The 14,359-nt window shown below is 41.2% G+C and overlaps 1 protein-coding gene across 1 annotated transcript; it reads left to right on the forward strand.

Annotated features, from left to right (window-relative positions):
• The first annotated feature begins 512 nt into the window (after positions 1 to 512).
• myh11b (myosin, heavy chain 11b, smooth muscle) lies at positions 513 to 13,652 on the forward strand. The gene is made up of 41 exons (XM_028985950.1): positions 513 to 854; positions 1,139 to 1,295; positions 1,709 to 1,736; positions 1,977 to 2,076; positions 2,353 to 2,373; positions 2,883 to 2,975; positions 3,069 to 3,132; positions 3,226 to 3,324; positions 3,469 to 3,612; positions 3,695 to 3,790; positions 3,919 to 4,037; positions 4,145 to 4,297; positions 4,391 to 4,564; positions 4,705 to 4,878; positions 4,962 to 5,076; positions 5,211 to 5,404; positions 5,570 to 5,691; positions 5,785 to 5,854; positions 5,990 to 6,150; positions 6,354 to 6,462; positions 6,582 to 6,713; positions 6,803 to 7,009; positions 7,262 to 7,399; positions 7,490 to 7,613; positions 7,696 to 7,867; positions 7,993 to 8,205; positions 8,357 to 8,501; positions 8,785 to 8,995; positions 9,107 to 9,207; positions 9,327 to 9,479; positions 9,795 to 10,043; positions 10,142 to 10,354; positions 10,966 to 11,178; positions 11,281 to 11,442; positions 11,526 to 11,654; positions 11,746 to 11,831; positions 11,929 to 12,052; positions 12,197 to 12,405; positions 12,505 to 12,613; positions 12,689 to 12,861; positions 13,496 to 13,652. Exons 1-41 carry the CDS (start codon positions 513 to 515, stop codon positions 13,650 to 13,652), a joined length of 5,955 nt encoding a protein of 1,984 aa, XP_028841783.1.
• Positions 13,653 to 14,359: the final 707 nt, after the last annotated feature.

Here is a 14,359-nt window from a genome sequence, read left to right on the forward strand (position 1 = left end):
TTGTCACCATGTGCTGTGCTGCAGTGTTTCACAATTTTAAAAAGTCAGTGTACATTCATAAACATATATTTAAAATGTATTTATTACTGAAAAGTTACGTGACCAATAGATTGCTTTTTTACATGATCTAACTGAATATCTTCTGCATTATCATAATTACAGTTTACTCTGGTACAAATATAATTAATAGGTCAGTGGTATGGTGTCATGATCATTGATCAATAGATATTCGTTGAACATGGAGCCACTTGCATATGATTGGCCTGACACATGAAATATTCCTTATATGGCACCCCCATCAGTCTTAAAGCTCTTGAGCAACAGAGGAGGAACAATCCAAATTTGGCCATCGCCATAATCCTTGTGGTTCTTTAAATTAGAACATATTGCTTTTCCACTACATTAGCCAGCGGAAGTCTGCTTTTACCACAGGCAGCTTACAGACAGCGTGCAATTAAGAGGTAAAAAAATACTCACTTTTCACTGAGAGTTTTAATTAATAAGAGCTCAAGATGTCTAAGACGGCTGACAGAGATAACAGTGGAAAGTACCTTTTTGGTGAGAGTGACTTTAAAAACAGTGGACTAGCACAAACCGACTGGGCTGCCAAAAAGCAAGTGTGGATCCCATCGGAGAAAGAAGGCTTTGAAGTAGTCAGCATCAAAGAGGAGACTGGCGATGATGTTCTAGTAGAGCTGGACAATGGCAGCCAGAAGACCATCAGAAAGGACGAAATCCAGAAGGTGAACCCACCTAAGTTTAGCAAGGTGGAGGACATGGCTGCACTCACCTTTCTGAATGAGGCATCTGTGTTGCACAACCTGAAGGAGCGGTACTTCTCTGGGCTTATTTATGTAAGTAAAATACTTTTTACAGCATTGGACCAAATGCGGGTGACATGCATAGTCTTGGACTTTAGCTGAGCATTTGTATTGGAACCAGTAAAAAAAAGTACAGCTGTATCAAAAGGGTTATAAATGTGTGTGTTTTTATGGAAATAACTTTTTATTAAAGGCTTTGTTATGTTCTTTGAATGTACCCAGAGGTTCTTAATCTAACCGTTATGAATCACTCTTTGGGAGAGTGTACATTTTGCCATCTGAGGAAAAGATTGCAAACGTTCTTTCCCTTTTCTCAGACCTACTCAGGTCTGTTTTGTGTGGTGGTGAACCCCTACAAAATGCTCCCCATCTACTCTGAGAAAATCATCGAGATGTACAAGGGGAAGAAGCGTCATGAGGTCCCACCTCATATCTACTCCATCACGGACAATGCCTACAGGAACATGATGCAAGGTTTATTTAAGAAAAAGTATCCTTATACCACATGCACACTGGTGATAACTGCACAATAAACCATCAGTTAAATATGAAACACGTCCCCTGCTAACTGCCATGAGACATTTTGAGAACTCGGAAACAGGCATCCAAGCATTACTTCTTAAATCTCCCTCTCAGGTAGCGGTTATACTTTCACCCATAAATGGATTTGTTGCCTGCCCAAATCTACTATTTTTGGAAACTACTCTTGCCCTATGTTCAGTGTGAAACGCCTTGTCCTCCTTTAAATGACATTCATGCCTTTTTTTTTGCACTGCTTTGGGCTTCCTGTTAATCTGTTTGTTTTTTTTGCTCTGACTGTTCATGCACTGCCAACCTTGTCCTTGTTCAACCATCTGAGCATGTTTCTCTCTTTTGTTTCTCTGCAGAGCATGATGACCAGTCCATCCTTTGCACGTAAGTGAAGCTAAAGAAAACCAAACCCTGTGGCAGTGAAATGGCCAACACACTTCAGAGTTTCCAGTGTACACTACAAACACAAATGATATCTTGCCACTTCAGTATGCATAGTTCATTTAAAAAGATTAAGGTTTTATGGTAACCTCTGTTAATGAAAGACTGAGTGGTGCTCAGTGCTGAATTTGCATGGCCTCTCTATTCTTTATGCAATGCTAACATTTCCCTTGTGTCCTTCAGAGGAGAATCTGGAGCCGGGAAGACTGAAAACACCAAGAAGGTTATTCAGTACCTGGCAGTGGTGGCCTCCTCTCACAAAAGCAAGAAAGATGCTGTGAGTGTCACCTTCACAACTCACTTTTTTGTGCATTGTAGGTTTTTGTTTCCAGTGGTTACAACATGCATTAAGAACACCAGAACTTTGAAGGTTGACATAGAAGGATAGGGTAAAATTCCCAGTGTTTTTGTATTTGTCATTTTGGGTAGCTGTGAAGGTATGGATATTATCTTCATAACCAGGTTGTCAATGACTAATCTGTGGTAACAGTAATTTCACTGTTGTGGTGCTTTCACTTTAACAGTTAACCTTGATTGATTTTTTCCCCTCTCCAAACAGCAAGGAGCACAACTTGCCTATGTAAGTAAACACAAATGCAAAGGACAGTCTGTCAGTATATGTTGTTTATGAGTTCAAAGGTTTACAGTCATTTTTTCCAAGAGGAATAAATATGAAATAGGTATGAACAGAAAAAAAATTATACTAGTCATTGTCAATTCAACCAACATCTGCTGATGCAATAGATACTGTTCTAGTGTGGATTTGGCCAGTTTTATTGTTTCTTTAATCCAACTTCCATGGGTTAATAAATTACATTTTCATCAATATTTGTTGTGTGGTTTTGTTGTCAGCACATTCAACTATGTAAAAAAAACAAAATGTTTAATAAGAATATTTCATTCATTCAGATCTAGGATGTCTTATTTGTGTGTTCCCTTTATTTTTTTGAGCAGTGTATTTGGGTCTTATGTTTGTTATATGTGTTAATATAAGGTCTCATCATTGCAATACATTTGCAAGGGCAATTGATTAAATAGTATACAGTATGTGACTGAAATGTTATTTTCAACTGTGGCCACCTCCATCAGGGAGAGTTGGAGAAACAGCTGTTGCAGGCAAATCCCATTTTGGAAGCATTTGGGAATGCTAAGACCATCAAAAATGACAACTCCTCAAGATTTGTGAGTGAATACATCCTCAAAAGAAAATGCATGCAAATGTATTCTGCATTGTGATCTATGTTGAAATCCTGTTTTTCTCTTATTTTTTACCAGGGTAAATTTATTCGCCTCAACTTTGATATCACAGGCTACCTTGTTGGAGCGACAATTGATACCTGTATCCTAAAACACATAATACACTAATTAATATTTTTCAATACAATTTGTGTTGAAATTACCAATTCATAAAGCCTTAACTCCATGATCTTAGACCTACTAGAGAAATCCCGATGTGTGAGACAGGCCAAGGTTGAGAGGTCTTTCCACATATTCTACTATGTGGTAGCTGGAGCTAAAGATAAAATGCGAGGTGCCCTCCCTTTTGAACAGATCATCTATCTATATATAAAAGCCCATCATACTGTACTGTAATTCTGTTAGAGTTACATAATATAGTTAACTATACTTTATGCGGATTACCATGTTCACACATTAAAGTGTGTTGTTTTCACAGAGGAGCTGCTTCTAGAGGGCTTCAACAGTTACAGTTTCCTGAGTGCTGGACATGTGCAGGTTCCAGGTACAGAGGATGATGAGATGTTTACTGAGACTCTCGGGGCCATGGAAGTCCTGGGCTTTATTGAGGATGAGAGAATAGGTGAGACAGTGGACCCAACGGATCAAAACCATGAAATGTTCAGAATAATATCATTGAGGTTCTCATGCATTTCTACACTTAGGCATGTTAAAGGTTGTGTCCACTGTGCTGCAGTTGGGCAACATTGAATTCAAGAAAGATAAGAATCAAGAGCAAGCCACAATACCGGACAACACAGGTAAGACCTCAACACATCTTCATTTTCATTAGAAGAATGATCCTTGGTCATTATTGACTTATGATTTGGTAAGGTTCTCTAATATGAGGCCATTTACTTGTATTTAATTTTGGTTCTATCCACAACAGCTGCTCAGAAGGTGTGTCACCTGCAAGGCATCAATGTAACCGACTTCACTCGTGCCATTCTCACCCCACGTATCAAAGTGGGCAGAGAGGTGGTGCAAAAAGCCCAAACCAAAGAACAGGTTCGGTTCCAATTTACCCATTATTTGCATACATTTTTTTTTACTCAATTATTTGACTCAACCCCTGAGTATCCCATAAAACCCTGAGCGTAACTCTACTCAAACAGGCAGACTTTGCAATTGAGGCTCTGGCCAAAACAATGTACGACCGGTTGTTCCGCTGGATTCTGACACGTGTCAACAAAGTTCTAGACAAGTCCAAACGTCAAAGTGTTTCCTTCATTGGCATTTTGGACATCGCTGGCTTTGAGATTTTTGAGGTAGTGTTATACAGTTATGTTTCCAAATATTTTGCTGGGTGCCAAATTGAAGGCATAAAGATTGAGCCAGAAATGTGTTCCTTTCTTTCAAAGGATAACTCATTCGAGCAGCTATGCATCAACTATACCAATGAGAAGCTCCAGCAGCTCTTCAACCATACCATGTTTGTCCTGGAGCAGGAGGAGTACAAGAGAGAGGGCATTGAGTGGAACTTCATTGACTTTGGCCTAGACTTACAACCATGCATTGATCTTATTGAGCGTCAGGTCAGTCTATTGGTTTCATGCACACTAGGATGGTGTAATATGATACAGAAAGTACTGTATATTGTGTACTGTATATCTAAATATCTAGGTATAGATTTAATATTCATGAAATGTTGAGTATTTTGCATGCTTTACTCTAGAATAATCCACCTGGTATCCTGTCTTTGCTGGACGAGCAATGCTGGTTCCCCAAAGCCACTGATGTCTCCTTCGTGGACAAACTCTTGAACACTCACAGCAGCCACTGCAAATTCACCAAGCCAAAGCAACACAAAGAAAAAACAATGTTCTCTGTGCTGCACTATGCTGGAAAGGTACTGTGGTACCTCTTAGGTTTAATAATCTGACTGTACTGACAGAATTAAGCTTTTTGTGTATGTGCAAATGTTTACCGCAGGTGGATTACAATGCCACTGGCTGGCTGACTAAGAACATGGACCCTCTGAATGACAATGTTACAGCCCTGCTCAGTAATTCTTCAAGTGCATTCATACAGGACCTCTGGAAAGACAGTGAGATTATTTAAAAATATTTAAATACAAAGCGTAAAATATAAAATTCTAGTCATCCATTTACTACTCTGCAATATTAAAATCGCATTACTTTCTCTTTCTTAATTTAAATGTTCCTGTTTTTTCCTCTCCAGCTGATCATGTTGTAGGGCTGGAACAAATGACAAAAATGTCTGAGAGCTCTGTTGCCAGCTCCAGCAAGTCCAAGAAAGGCATGTTCCGCACGGTGGGTCAGCTCTACAAAGAGTCCCTGGGCAAGCTGATGACCACCCTCCACCACACAACGCCCAACTTTGTGCGCTGCATAATCCCAAACCATGAGAAGAGGGTAACTGATTAAATGCACATATATTTTTTTATGTATTCAACAATATACACATATTTTGGTAGCACATGTGTTTTTTTTGTCCATATACTCAGTACCATGTCATTTAACTGAACAATTTTGTTGACATTTCATACTGTGAGTTATAATGTCTCCTACTCTAAACAGGCAGGGAAGATGGAAGCACATCTAGTCTTGGAACAGCTACGCTGTAATGGTGTCCTGGAGGGCATTAGGATCTGTCGTCAAGGGTTTCCCAACCGCGTTGTCTTCCAAGAATTCCGTCAGCGGTGAGTGTGACCATTCCATGCCTTGGCCTTGCAAAAGTCAGCTGGTACAAATAAGCTCACAAATAAGATGCCCTTTGCTGTAATTTCCTTAAGCTATGAAATCTTGGCTGCTGGTGCAATTCCCAAAGGCTTCATGGATGGAAAACAGGCCAGTACTGTAATGGTGAGAATTCACTGGAGAAAAAACATACCAGACAATGTTATTTAGACTGTTAATTACATCATAATATCTTCTGCTTTTATGACCTGTGGCTACCTGAACTGAAATTTGCAACTCTTCACTTCTGATCTCTAACAGATCAAACATCTTGATCTGGATCCGAACTTGTACCGCATTGGGCAAAGCAAGATCTTCTTCCGCACTGGAGTGCTGGCCCAGCTGGAAGAAGAACGTGACCTCAAACTTACCGTCATTATCATCGCATTCCAGGGTCGGGCTCAAGGCTTCCTCAGCAGAAAGTAGGTTTGTTTGAACAATCTGGCCAAAATATTAGAAACATGGTTAATGACTAAAAACATTTGAGCTGGCACCCCAACCTGGGTGAGTCCCCTCCCTGCACCCAGTGTCCTGGGATGGGATCCAGCAGCCACAAACACGTGAGTATAAAAACGTGTGCTTGAATCATCTATATTGATTGTTGGAATATTTTCTTATGATCCAGGGCCTTCAGTAAGAGACAACAGCAGCTAACTGCCATGAAAGTGATCCAGAGAAACTGTGCTGCCTACCTCAAACTTAAAAACTGGCAGTGGTGGAGGCTCTTCACCAAGGTTGGCCTCTTTGTTTGCATTTAAGAGTTTTGTTCACTGCTCACTGTGTTCACTTCTAATTTACAGTGAATTAATGTACATTTTTTAAGAGGTTTCTAATGCACAATCTTTTATTCCAGGTGAAACCTCTGCTCCAGGTGACCCGACAGGAGGAGGAAATGAGCCAGAAGGAGGAAGAGCTCCAGAAAGCGAAGGAATTGGCACAAAAGTCTGAAACACAGCTTAAAGAGATCACAGACAAACATGCAAAGGTACAGCCATCATGACAAAGACACTGAGCACTGGCAACAATGATGTCCAGAAAGGTCCAAATTCTGGAAACACATACCTCTTGTTTTAGTTGCTGGAGGAGAGGGACAAGCTGCAGGAAAAGCTTCAAGCTGAGGCAGAAATGTTCGCTGAGGCGGAGGAGATAAGGGTGCGACTAGAGGCCAAGAAGCAAGAACTTGAGGAGGTGCTGCATGAGATGGAGACTCGTCTGGAGGAAGAGGAGGAGCATGCCCAAAATTTCCAGCAGGAGAAGAGGAACATGGAACAGCAGTTGAAGGTGGTTCTCAAAAGAAAAAAAATGTGTAGGTTATGAGTGGCACAGAAGGTAGCACAGTGGTTTCACACCTCCAGGACTGCGGGTTCGAATCCAGGACCTGGCTTTGTTGGCTTGGGGTTTACACTGGGGTCTTCTCCTTCCTTCTACTATCATGCATGTTAGGTGGATTGGTGACTTTAAATTGGCCAAATTGTCTCACACCCACAACCCAAAAGTGGCTACTAAAAGTAAGAGGGTGACTTTAATCTGCAGGACATGGAAGCCCACTTGGCCAAAGAAGAAGATGTTCAGCAGAAACTATACCAGGAAAAGGTCAATTCTGATGTGAAAATTAAGAAACTGGAGGAGGCCATGTTGATCATGGAAGACCATAACAACGAGCTGCTGAAGGTTAGGCAGGCAGTCTGTAAAGAATGTTACATAAAACAATAAAAACAAGCATTAAAAGAAGTAGATTTTTAAATGTTTTTAATGTTACAGGGGAAACAAATCCTTGAAGAAAGGGTGGCTGATATCACCTCAAATCTTGCTGAAGAGGAAGAGAAATCCAAAAACTTGATAAAACTGAAGAACAAACATGAGTCTATGATATCTGATTTAGAAGGTTTGAACTGTTATAGGTAATTTAGCTAATTCATTCAGCAATACACTGATGCAGCTGATATGTTTGAAATGTATCTCCCCAGTGCGTATGAAAAAGGAAGAGAAGGGCCGGCAGGATTTGGAAAAAGCAAAGCGTAAGTTGGAGAGCGATTTTAACGAACTCCAGGAGCAACTGACTGAGCAGCAGGCTCAGACAAGCAAGATGAAGGCACTGCTGGACACAAAGGATGAGGAGATGAAGGCTACTGTGACACGGTACACCTCATACCATATATCTAAACACAGTATTATGGTTTTACTTTAAGACCACAAGAAAACAGTTTAGAAAGGAGACAAAGGGGTCAGGTTTAACTGGTGACCATGTGGACCTCTTCTGGTAGCATGGAGGAAGAGTCTGCTCAGAAGACAAATGCCCTGAAGAATATCCGTGAAATGGAGGGAGTGGTCTCTGAGATGCAGGATGACCTGGAGGCTGAGCGTAATGCCCGGGCAAAAGTTGAAAAAGCCAAAAAGGACCTGGCAGAGGAACTAGAAGCTCTCCGTTCTGAATTGGAGGACAGTTTGGACACTACTGCTGCCCAACAAGAACTGCAGTAAAGAACAACCAAAAGTTTTTGATAAATTTTTTGTGTATTTGAGAAAGTGGAATTTGTAAAATATATATATTTGTATATATATAGATTCGTAAATATATAGATTTGTAATTGTTATACTTAGACTTAGAAATGTTCTTGATTCCTGCAGGGCAAAGAGTGAACAAGAGCTGGCAACGGTGAAGAAAACTTTGGAAGAAGAAGAGCACAACCATGAGGCCCAGGTACAGGATCTAAGGCAGAAGCACTCTCAAGCTGTAGAGGAGCTCAACAATCATCTGGAGCAGTCAAAAAGGGTAAGGCCAATGAACCTATAACAGGGGAATTCTGGTAGTGTTAAGATTCATAACTATTTTACATGACACATCAATCAGCTATAAAACAATGACCACCGGATTAATGAGTAGGTTCCAGTTTGACAGCCAAAACAGCCCCAAATGGTACAGCATGGCCTACAGTAGACCTCAGTTCTGATCCTCATGTGACATTTTTGGCATTTTTGGAGATGGACATGGGTCGGCATCTTCACATTGACTCGTCTGCAACTACACAATGTAAAAGTATTTTTTGACTACACAGGCAAAAGCCAATCTGGAGAAAGCCAAACAGGCTCTAGAAAAAGAAGCTGCTGATTTGGGTGCAGATCTACACTCACTAGCCAATGCCAAACAGGATCTGGAGCAAAAGAAGAAGAAGGTGGAGAGTCAGCTGGCAGACCTGCAGGCCCGCTACAATGAGAGCGAAAGACAGAAGGGTGAGCTTGGGGAACGCACCTCTAAACTGACAGTGAGTATTTGGCGATAAGCAAATATGAAATCATCCCACTTGGTATTTTGAATCATCTGTGGATTGTCTTTCTAAATATTTTTTGGATGATCCCAATATGTCTTCTCATAGTCAGAACTGAACTGTGTGGCAAGTCTCCTGAAAGAGGCTGAGAGCAAGAACATCAAGCTGAGTAAAGATGTGTCTAGTCTAGGCTCCCAGCTCCAAGATGCTCAGGTTCACTTTGACCTTGTTAACTCATTTTTAAACTGTCACAGCTAAACACTAACTAAACACTTTACATCAACTCCTTTTATCATCATTATAATATGAAGTAATTATGTTTGGATCATTAGGAGCTACTGGCTGAGGAAACCCGCCAGAAGCTGAATATTGCCAGTTGTCTACGTCAGGTAGAGGATGATCGCAACTACCTGACGGAGCAGCTAGAGGAAGAGTCAGAAACCAAGAGGAATGTAGAGAGACAGGTCTTCAGTCTTAATATGCAGGTTAGATTTAGGCTCCTGAAAACAAACATCTCACTTCATTCACAACACCCTCTGGAGTTTGGCACAAATTATTGCTTATGTTGAGGAATCTTTGGGTATTGAAAAACACACAAAGAATGAGGAACCTTTTTTCCAGATCTACATATCTATGTTGGACTGGATGAGTAAACATCCGTGTGGTGTGGTTCATCCTGGATTAACATTAATGCTGTTAAGGGCATTAGCATTATAACATGAAGACCTGCCACAGATGGATATCAGATCAAGCAAATTGAACAAGACCTATGCAGATTAAAAACATGCCATTCTCAACAGCTGTCAGACACTAAGAAGAAGCTAGATGAAATGTCCAGCAAAGTGGAGCTCCTGGAAGAAAGCAAGAAACGTGTGCAGAGAGATCTGGAGACAGCCCACAACAAGTATGAGGAGAAGGCCGTAGCTTACGACAAGCTGGACAAGAGCAGGAATCGGCTTCAGCAGGAACTAGAGGATGCACTGATGGATTTGGACAACCAGAAGCAGCTCGTGGCAAATCTGGAGAAGAAGCAAAGGAAATTTGACCAGGTCTCTTCGTGTTATACGTTATTCCTTTTGCATAGGGTTAGGAAACAGGTAAAATCTCAAAGTATAGTATATCTCACTAAGTCTTCTTATCTGTCCAGATGTTGACTGAAGAGAAGGGTATCTCCAGGAAGTTTGCTGATGAACGTGACTGTGCAGAGGCAGAAGCTAGGGAGAAAGATACGAAAGCTATGGCTTTAACTCGGGCACTGCTGGAGGCACAAGGATCTCTGGAGGAGATGGAGAGAGTTAATAAGGCCATGCAAGCAGAGATGGAGGATCTGGTCAGCTCCAAGGATGATGTTGGCCAGAATGTTAGTACAGATACTAACAATATAAAACCATATTATCTAACATATATATATATACATATATGCAGTGGAATTGGGTGACATCATTGGTTGCACAGGGCAGCATCATGGCATCGGCATTTGTTTTGCAAATGCCCATGCTGCCCCATGTTTTCAACCTGTCGAAAGCAGAGGGTGGGTGGGGTGCTTCCAAATAAAGCACGTTTAATTCATAATATTCAGTCCACACTCATTATGTCACAATTAATTTTTCCTGGGTTGTGCAAAATTGCAGACAAAAAATACAAACCGAATCTGTGCACTAAAGTGTCTATTAATTTATGTTGCAGTGATCCTCGGGTTAGAGGATGGGTGTGACACTGAAGTGCAAAATTAAAACAAAGCCCCAAACATAGAGTTAAATTCAATATGGTTCTGACAACAGGTTCTAAAATAAAATATGTTAATGTACAATTCTTAATGTCTCTGTGTGTGTGTTGGGGGAGGGGCTGCAACAAACAGGCTAGGACCGCCCCTGCATATATGAGCAGTTCATTTGTATTGTCATATGTAGTTAATAAAAGTCTCCCAACACCTACATGGACTGAACATGTTGTTGTGAACATCTGGACCAGGTTCATGAGCTGGAAAAGGCTAAGCGGCTGCTGGAAGCCCATGTTGAGGAAATGAGACTGCAAATGGATGAGCTGGAGGATGAGCTTCAAGCTGCAGAGGATGCCAGACTTCGATTAGAGGTCAATATGCAGGCCCTAAAAGTTCAGTTTCAGCGGGAGCTGCAGGGACAAGATGAGGAAAATGAAGAGAAAAAGAGACAAGTGGTCAAGCAGGTGTGCTGGGCTCCATGCTACCTTTCACATTAGAGTTGAAATCTGAGCTTATTTACTCAGAATTAATGAACAACAGGTATACAAATGCTATTGTTTTTGAAGGTGCGTGAACTTGAAGCTGTGTTGGAGAATGAGCGCAAACAGAAGACCTCAATGACTGCTGCCAAAAAGATGCTGGAAGGAGACATCAAGGACCTGGAAGACCAAATCGAGTCTTCCTGCAGAGGGAGGGATGAGGCCCTCAAACAATTGAACAAGGTTCAGGTAGGGAGAGAGCCAGTAATGTTTTCTTTAAGAATATGTATTATCCTCTTTTCTTGTAAAACCAAATTGGTTTCCTCCTTCAGTCTCAAATGAAAGACCTCCAAAGAGATCTGGAAGATTCTCGCAATGCCCAGAAGGAGGCCCTCTACAATGCAAGGGAGGCTGAGCAAAAATGCAAGAGCTTGGAAACTGACTTTATCCATCTACTGGAGGTTTTGATACTGATACAGTTACAAGCAGATGTTCTAAGCAGCTAGTAAAGAAAAACTAAAGAACACTCTGACAGGTGTATCTCACTTTTAGGAACTGTCTGCAGCAGAGCGAGCTCGCAAGCAGGCAGAGATTGAGAAAGATGAACTTGCTGAAGAGCTGGCTGGCAGGACTGGAAAGTGAGTATTCATTGAACTTGAAATTAATGCTATATGGCAAGTATTATTTTGACCCTCGTGTTTGACAAAAGGTTTGGATTCATTTGCACACACTTAGGAGAATGATGACAGAAGAAAGACGTCGTATGGTAGCAAAGATTGTCCAGCTGGAGGAGGAGCTTGAGGAGGAACAGGGGACCTTGGAGGCACTTGGTGATAAGCTTAGGAGAAGTGTGCAGCAGGTTTGAGAAGCACTGTGTTAAAACCCTGCTTAAGAAGAACATGCCACTAAGACAAATGGGCTACTGATGCTGATTTGTGTTCAGATGGCCTCAGAATAATAGTACCATGTTTAACATCCTGAATCATCCTTTGTTCTTATGGAGGTGGATCAGCTGAACACTGAGCTCCAAACAGAGCGCTCTTCCTCCCGGAAGAACGAGAGTGCCTGGCAGCAAATGGAAAAGCAGAACAAGGAGCTGAAGGACAAAATTCAGGAGATGGAGGGGTACGTCAGGTCAAAGTTCAAGGTCTCCATCTATTCCTTGGAAGCCAAGATACGTCAACTGGAGGAACAGCTGGAGCAAGAGAGCAGGTGACACATCCTCTGACCTTTCCCTCTAAAATTATTTTAAAAAGAGGCATATTGTACATTTAGTTCTTTCTCCACTAATTCTGAGGTTGTGCTGTGTAGAGAGAAGCAGATCATTGCCAAATCAATGCGTCAGAAGGATAAGAAACTGAAGGACCAGACGATTCAGATGGAGGATGAACAGAAGCTTGCTGAGCAGTATAAAGATCAGGTAACATACCAGTCAGCTATACTGCTATGGCAGCGCAATTTAGTAAACTGACTGGCGGGAAATGTTTCGTTCTAGATGGAGAAGGGGAATGTTCGTATAAAGCAGTTGAAACGGCAGGTGGAAGAGTCAGAGGAGGAGTCTCAGCAGGCGGCAGTGACCCGGCGTAAACTTCAGAGAGAGCTGGATGAGGCGTCTGAGGCCAACGACGCCCTGAGCAGAGAGGTGTCCTCCCTTAAGGGCAAACTCAGGTTGTTCGGTTGTTCTTTTTTAATGTATGTAATGCCTGTCACTAATGCACATAGCAATTTAAAACACACTTCTGACCACATTCAGCATAGGTACTCAACTCATTCAGAACCTCAGGAGTTTGGATAGACAATGAATATGTCACAGGCTATTGCTATGCAAAAAAACTAGCTCAAAAATCTATTTTTTTAACAGAGACACTACCAGTCAAAAGTGCTTATGAATGGTGGTTATTGAGAGAATTTTGAAGAATCCAATGCAAGAAATCTATTTTGTAATTTTTGTAGCAGGGAAGTATGGCTGTTTTTTTCAGTCACCTCATTTTACCTTCATGACTACTTTGTTCATCAAAAGCAGCTTCATGAGATGCTCATTAACATGAACCTTCTGGACATTTGGACACAGTCCCTGTTGTTTAATTTAAGATGGTCAGGAGAATCCAAGAGTGTAAGTTGCTGCCATTACATCAAAAGCTCCCTGCTTTAGAGAGTCCCAAATATTACAACTTTTTGATATTTTTTTGTAACCTCATGTGTGTTATTTCATAGTCCCATGTATTCAGTTTGGTTTTATACTGTTAAAAATGCAAGAACTACAGATGAGTGAATGCTGTGACCCTTCCCTCTCCAACTGCAGACGTGGAGGAAACCAGTCCTTCAGCATCAGCCCACATCGCTCTGGTGGAGGCAGTCTTAGAGCAGCCCACGGGGGGCTGGAGAATTTGGATGCTGCAGAACATGCCCCTTCACCCGTTCTTGAACCCGAAGGACATGGAGTCAAAAACCCTGAGTAGAAGAACCCTTCAATACCATTCTTTTAAAGAGCCTCCCCCCCCCCAAGAATGGCTCTCACTCCATAGAAGTGCCTTTTGTAGTCACAAGCATACACCAAATAAGTACATTTAAAAATAAAAAAAGCCTTAAGTGCAACCAGTTTGTTGTAAGCAAATTTTTCCAATGGACAAAGAAACGATTTATTAAAATGAACCTTCAGCTCACTTTGTGAAGCTATAAAATAGAATCTCACCAGCTATGCTTGTTATTTGCAGAAACAGACAGGCTTCTGAAATTATAGCATTTTATTGTGCGCATTTGGCAAAGTACACAAAATGTGCTTACAGATACAACATGTTAAGAAAAACACAATGAACATTTGACAGCAATAGCAAGTTTAAGGCTTACAGTCTTTGACAAACGAATCCACAGACAAAAGACAAACTGCTGCAATGTGTGACGTGCATGGAGAGAAATGGTTCCAAATGGCCCCTGAGAGAAGTTTGTTAGTCAAACCAATCATAATACACTACTTTTCTCCTATCACTGTGTCTACAGTATATTAGTACTTCTAGGGGAAGAGATAGAAAATAGTAAATCAATTCGCTTACATTTGTCTTTTAACATAAAACACATGTACCCTTCACTGAAGTATTCACATCTTAAAATTACCAAAAATACCTCTGAATTAAGAGATATGTACTGGTACAGAGACTTGTACGGGTAC

Source organism: Denticeps clupeoides, chromosome 7 (genome assembly GCF_900700375.1).
Source record: "Denticeps clupeoides chromosome 7, fDenClu1.1, whole genome shotgun sequence".
NCBI lineage: Eukaryota > Metazoa > Chordata > Actinopteri > Clupeiformes > Denticipitidae > Denticeps > Denticeps clupeoides.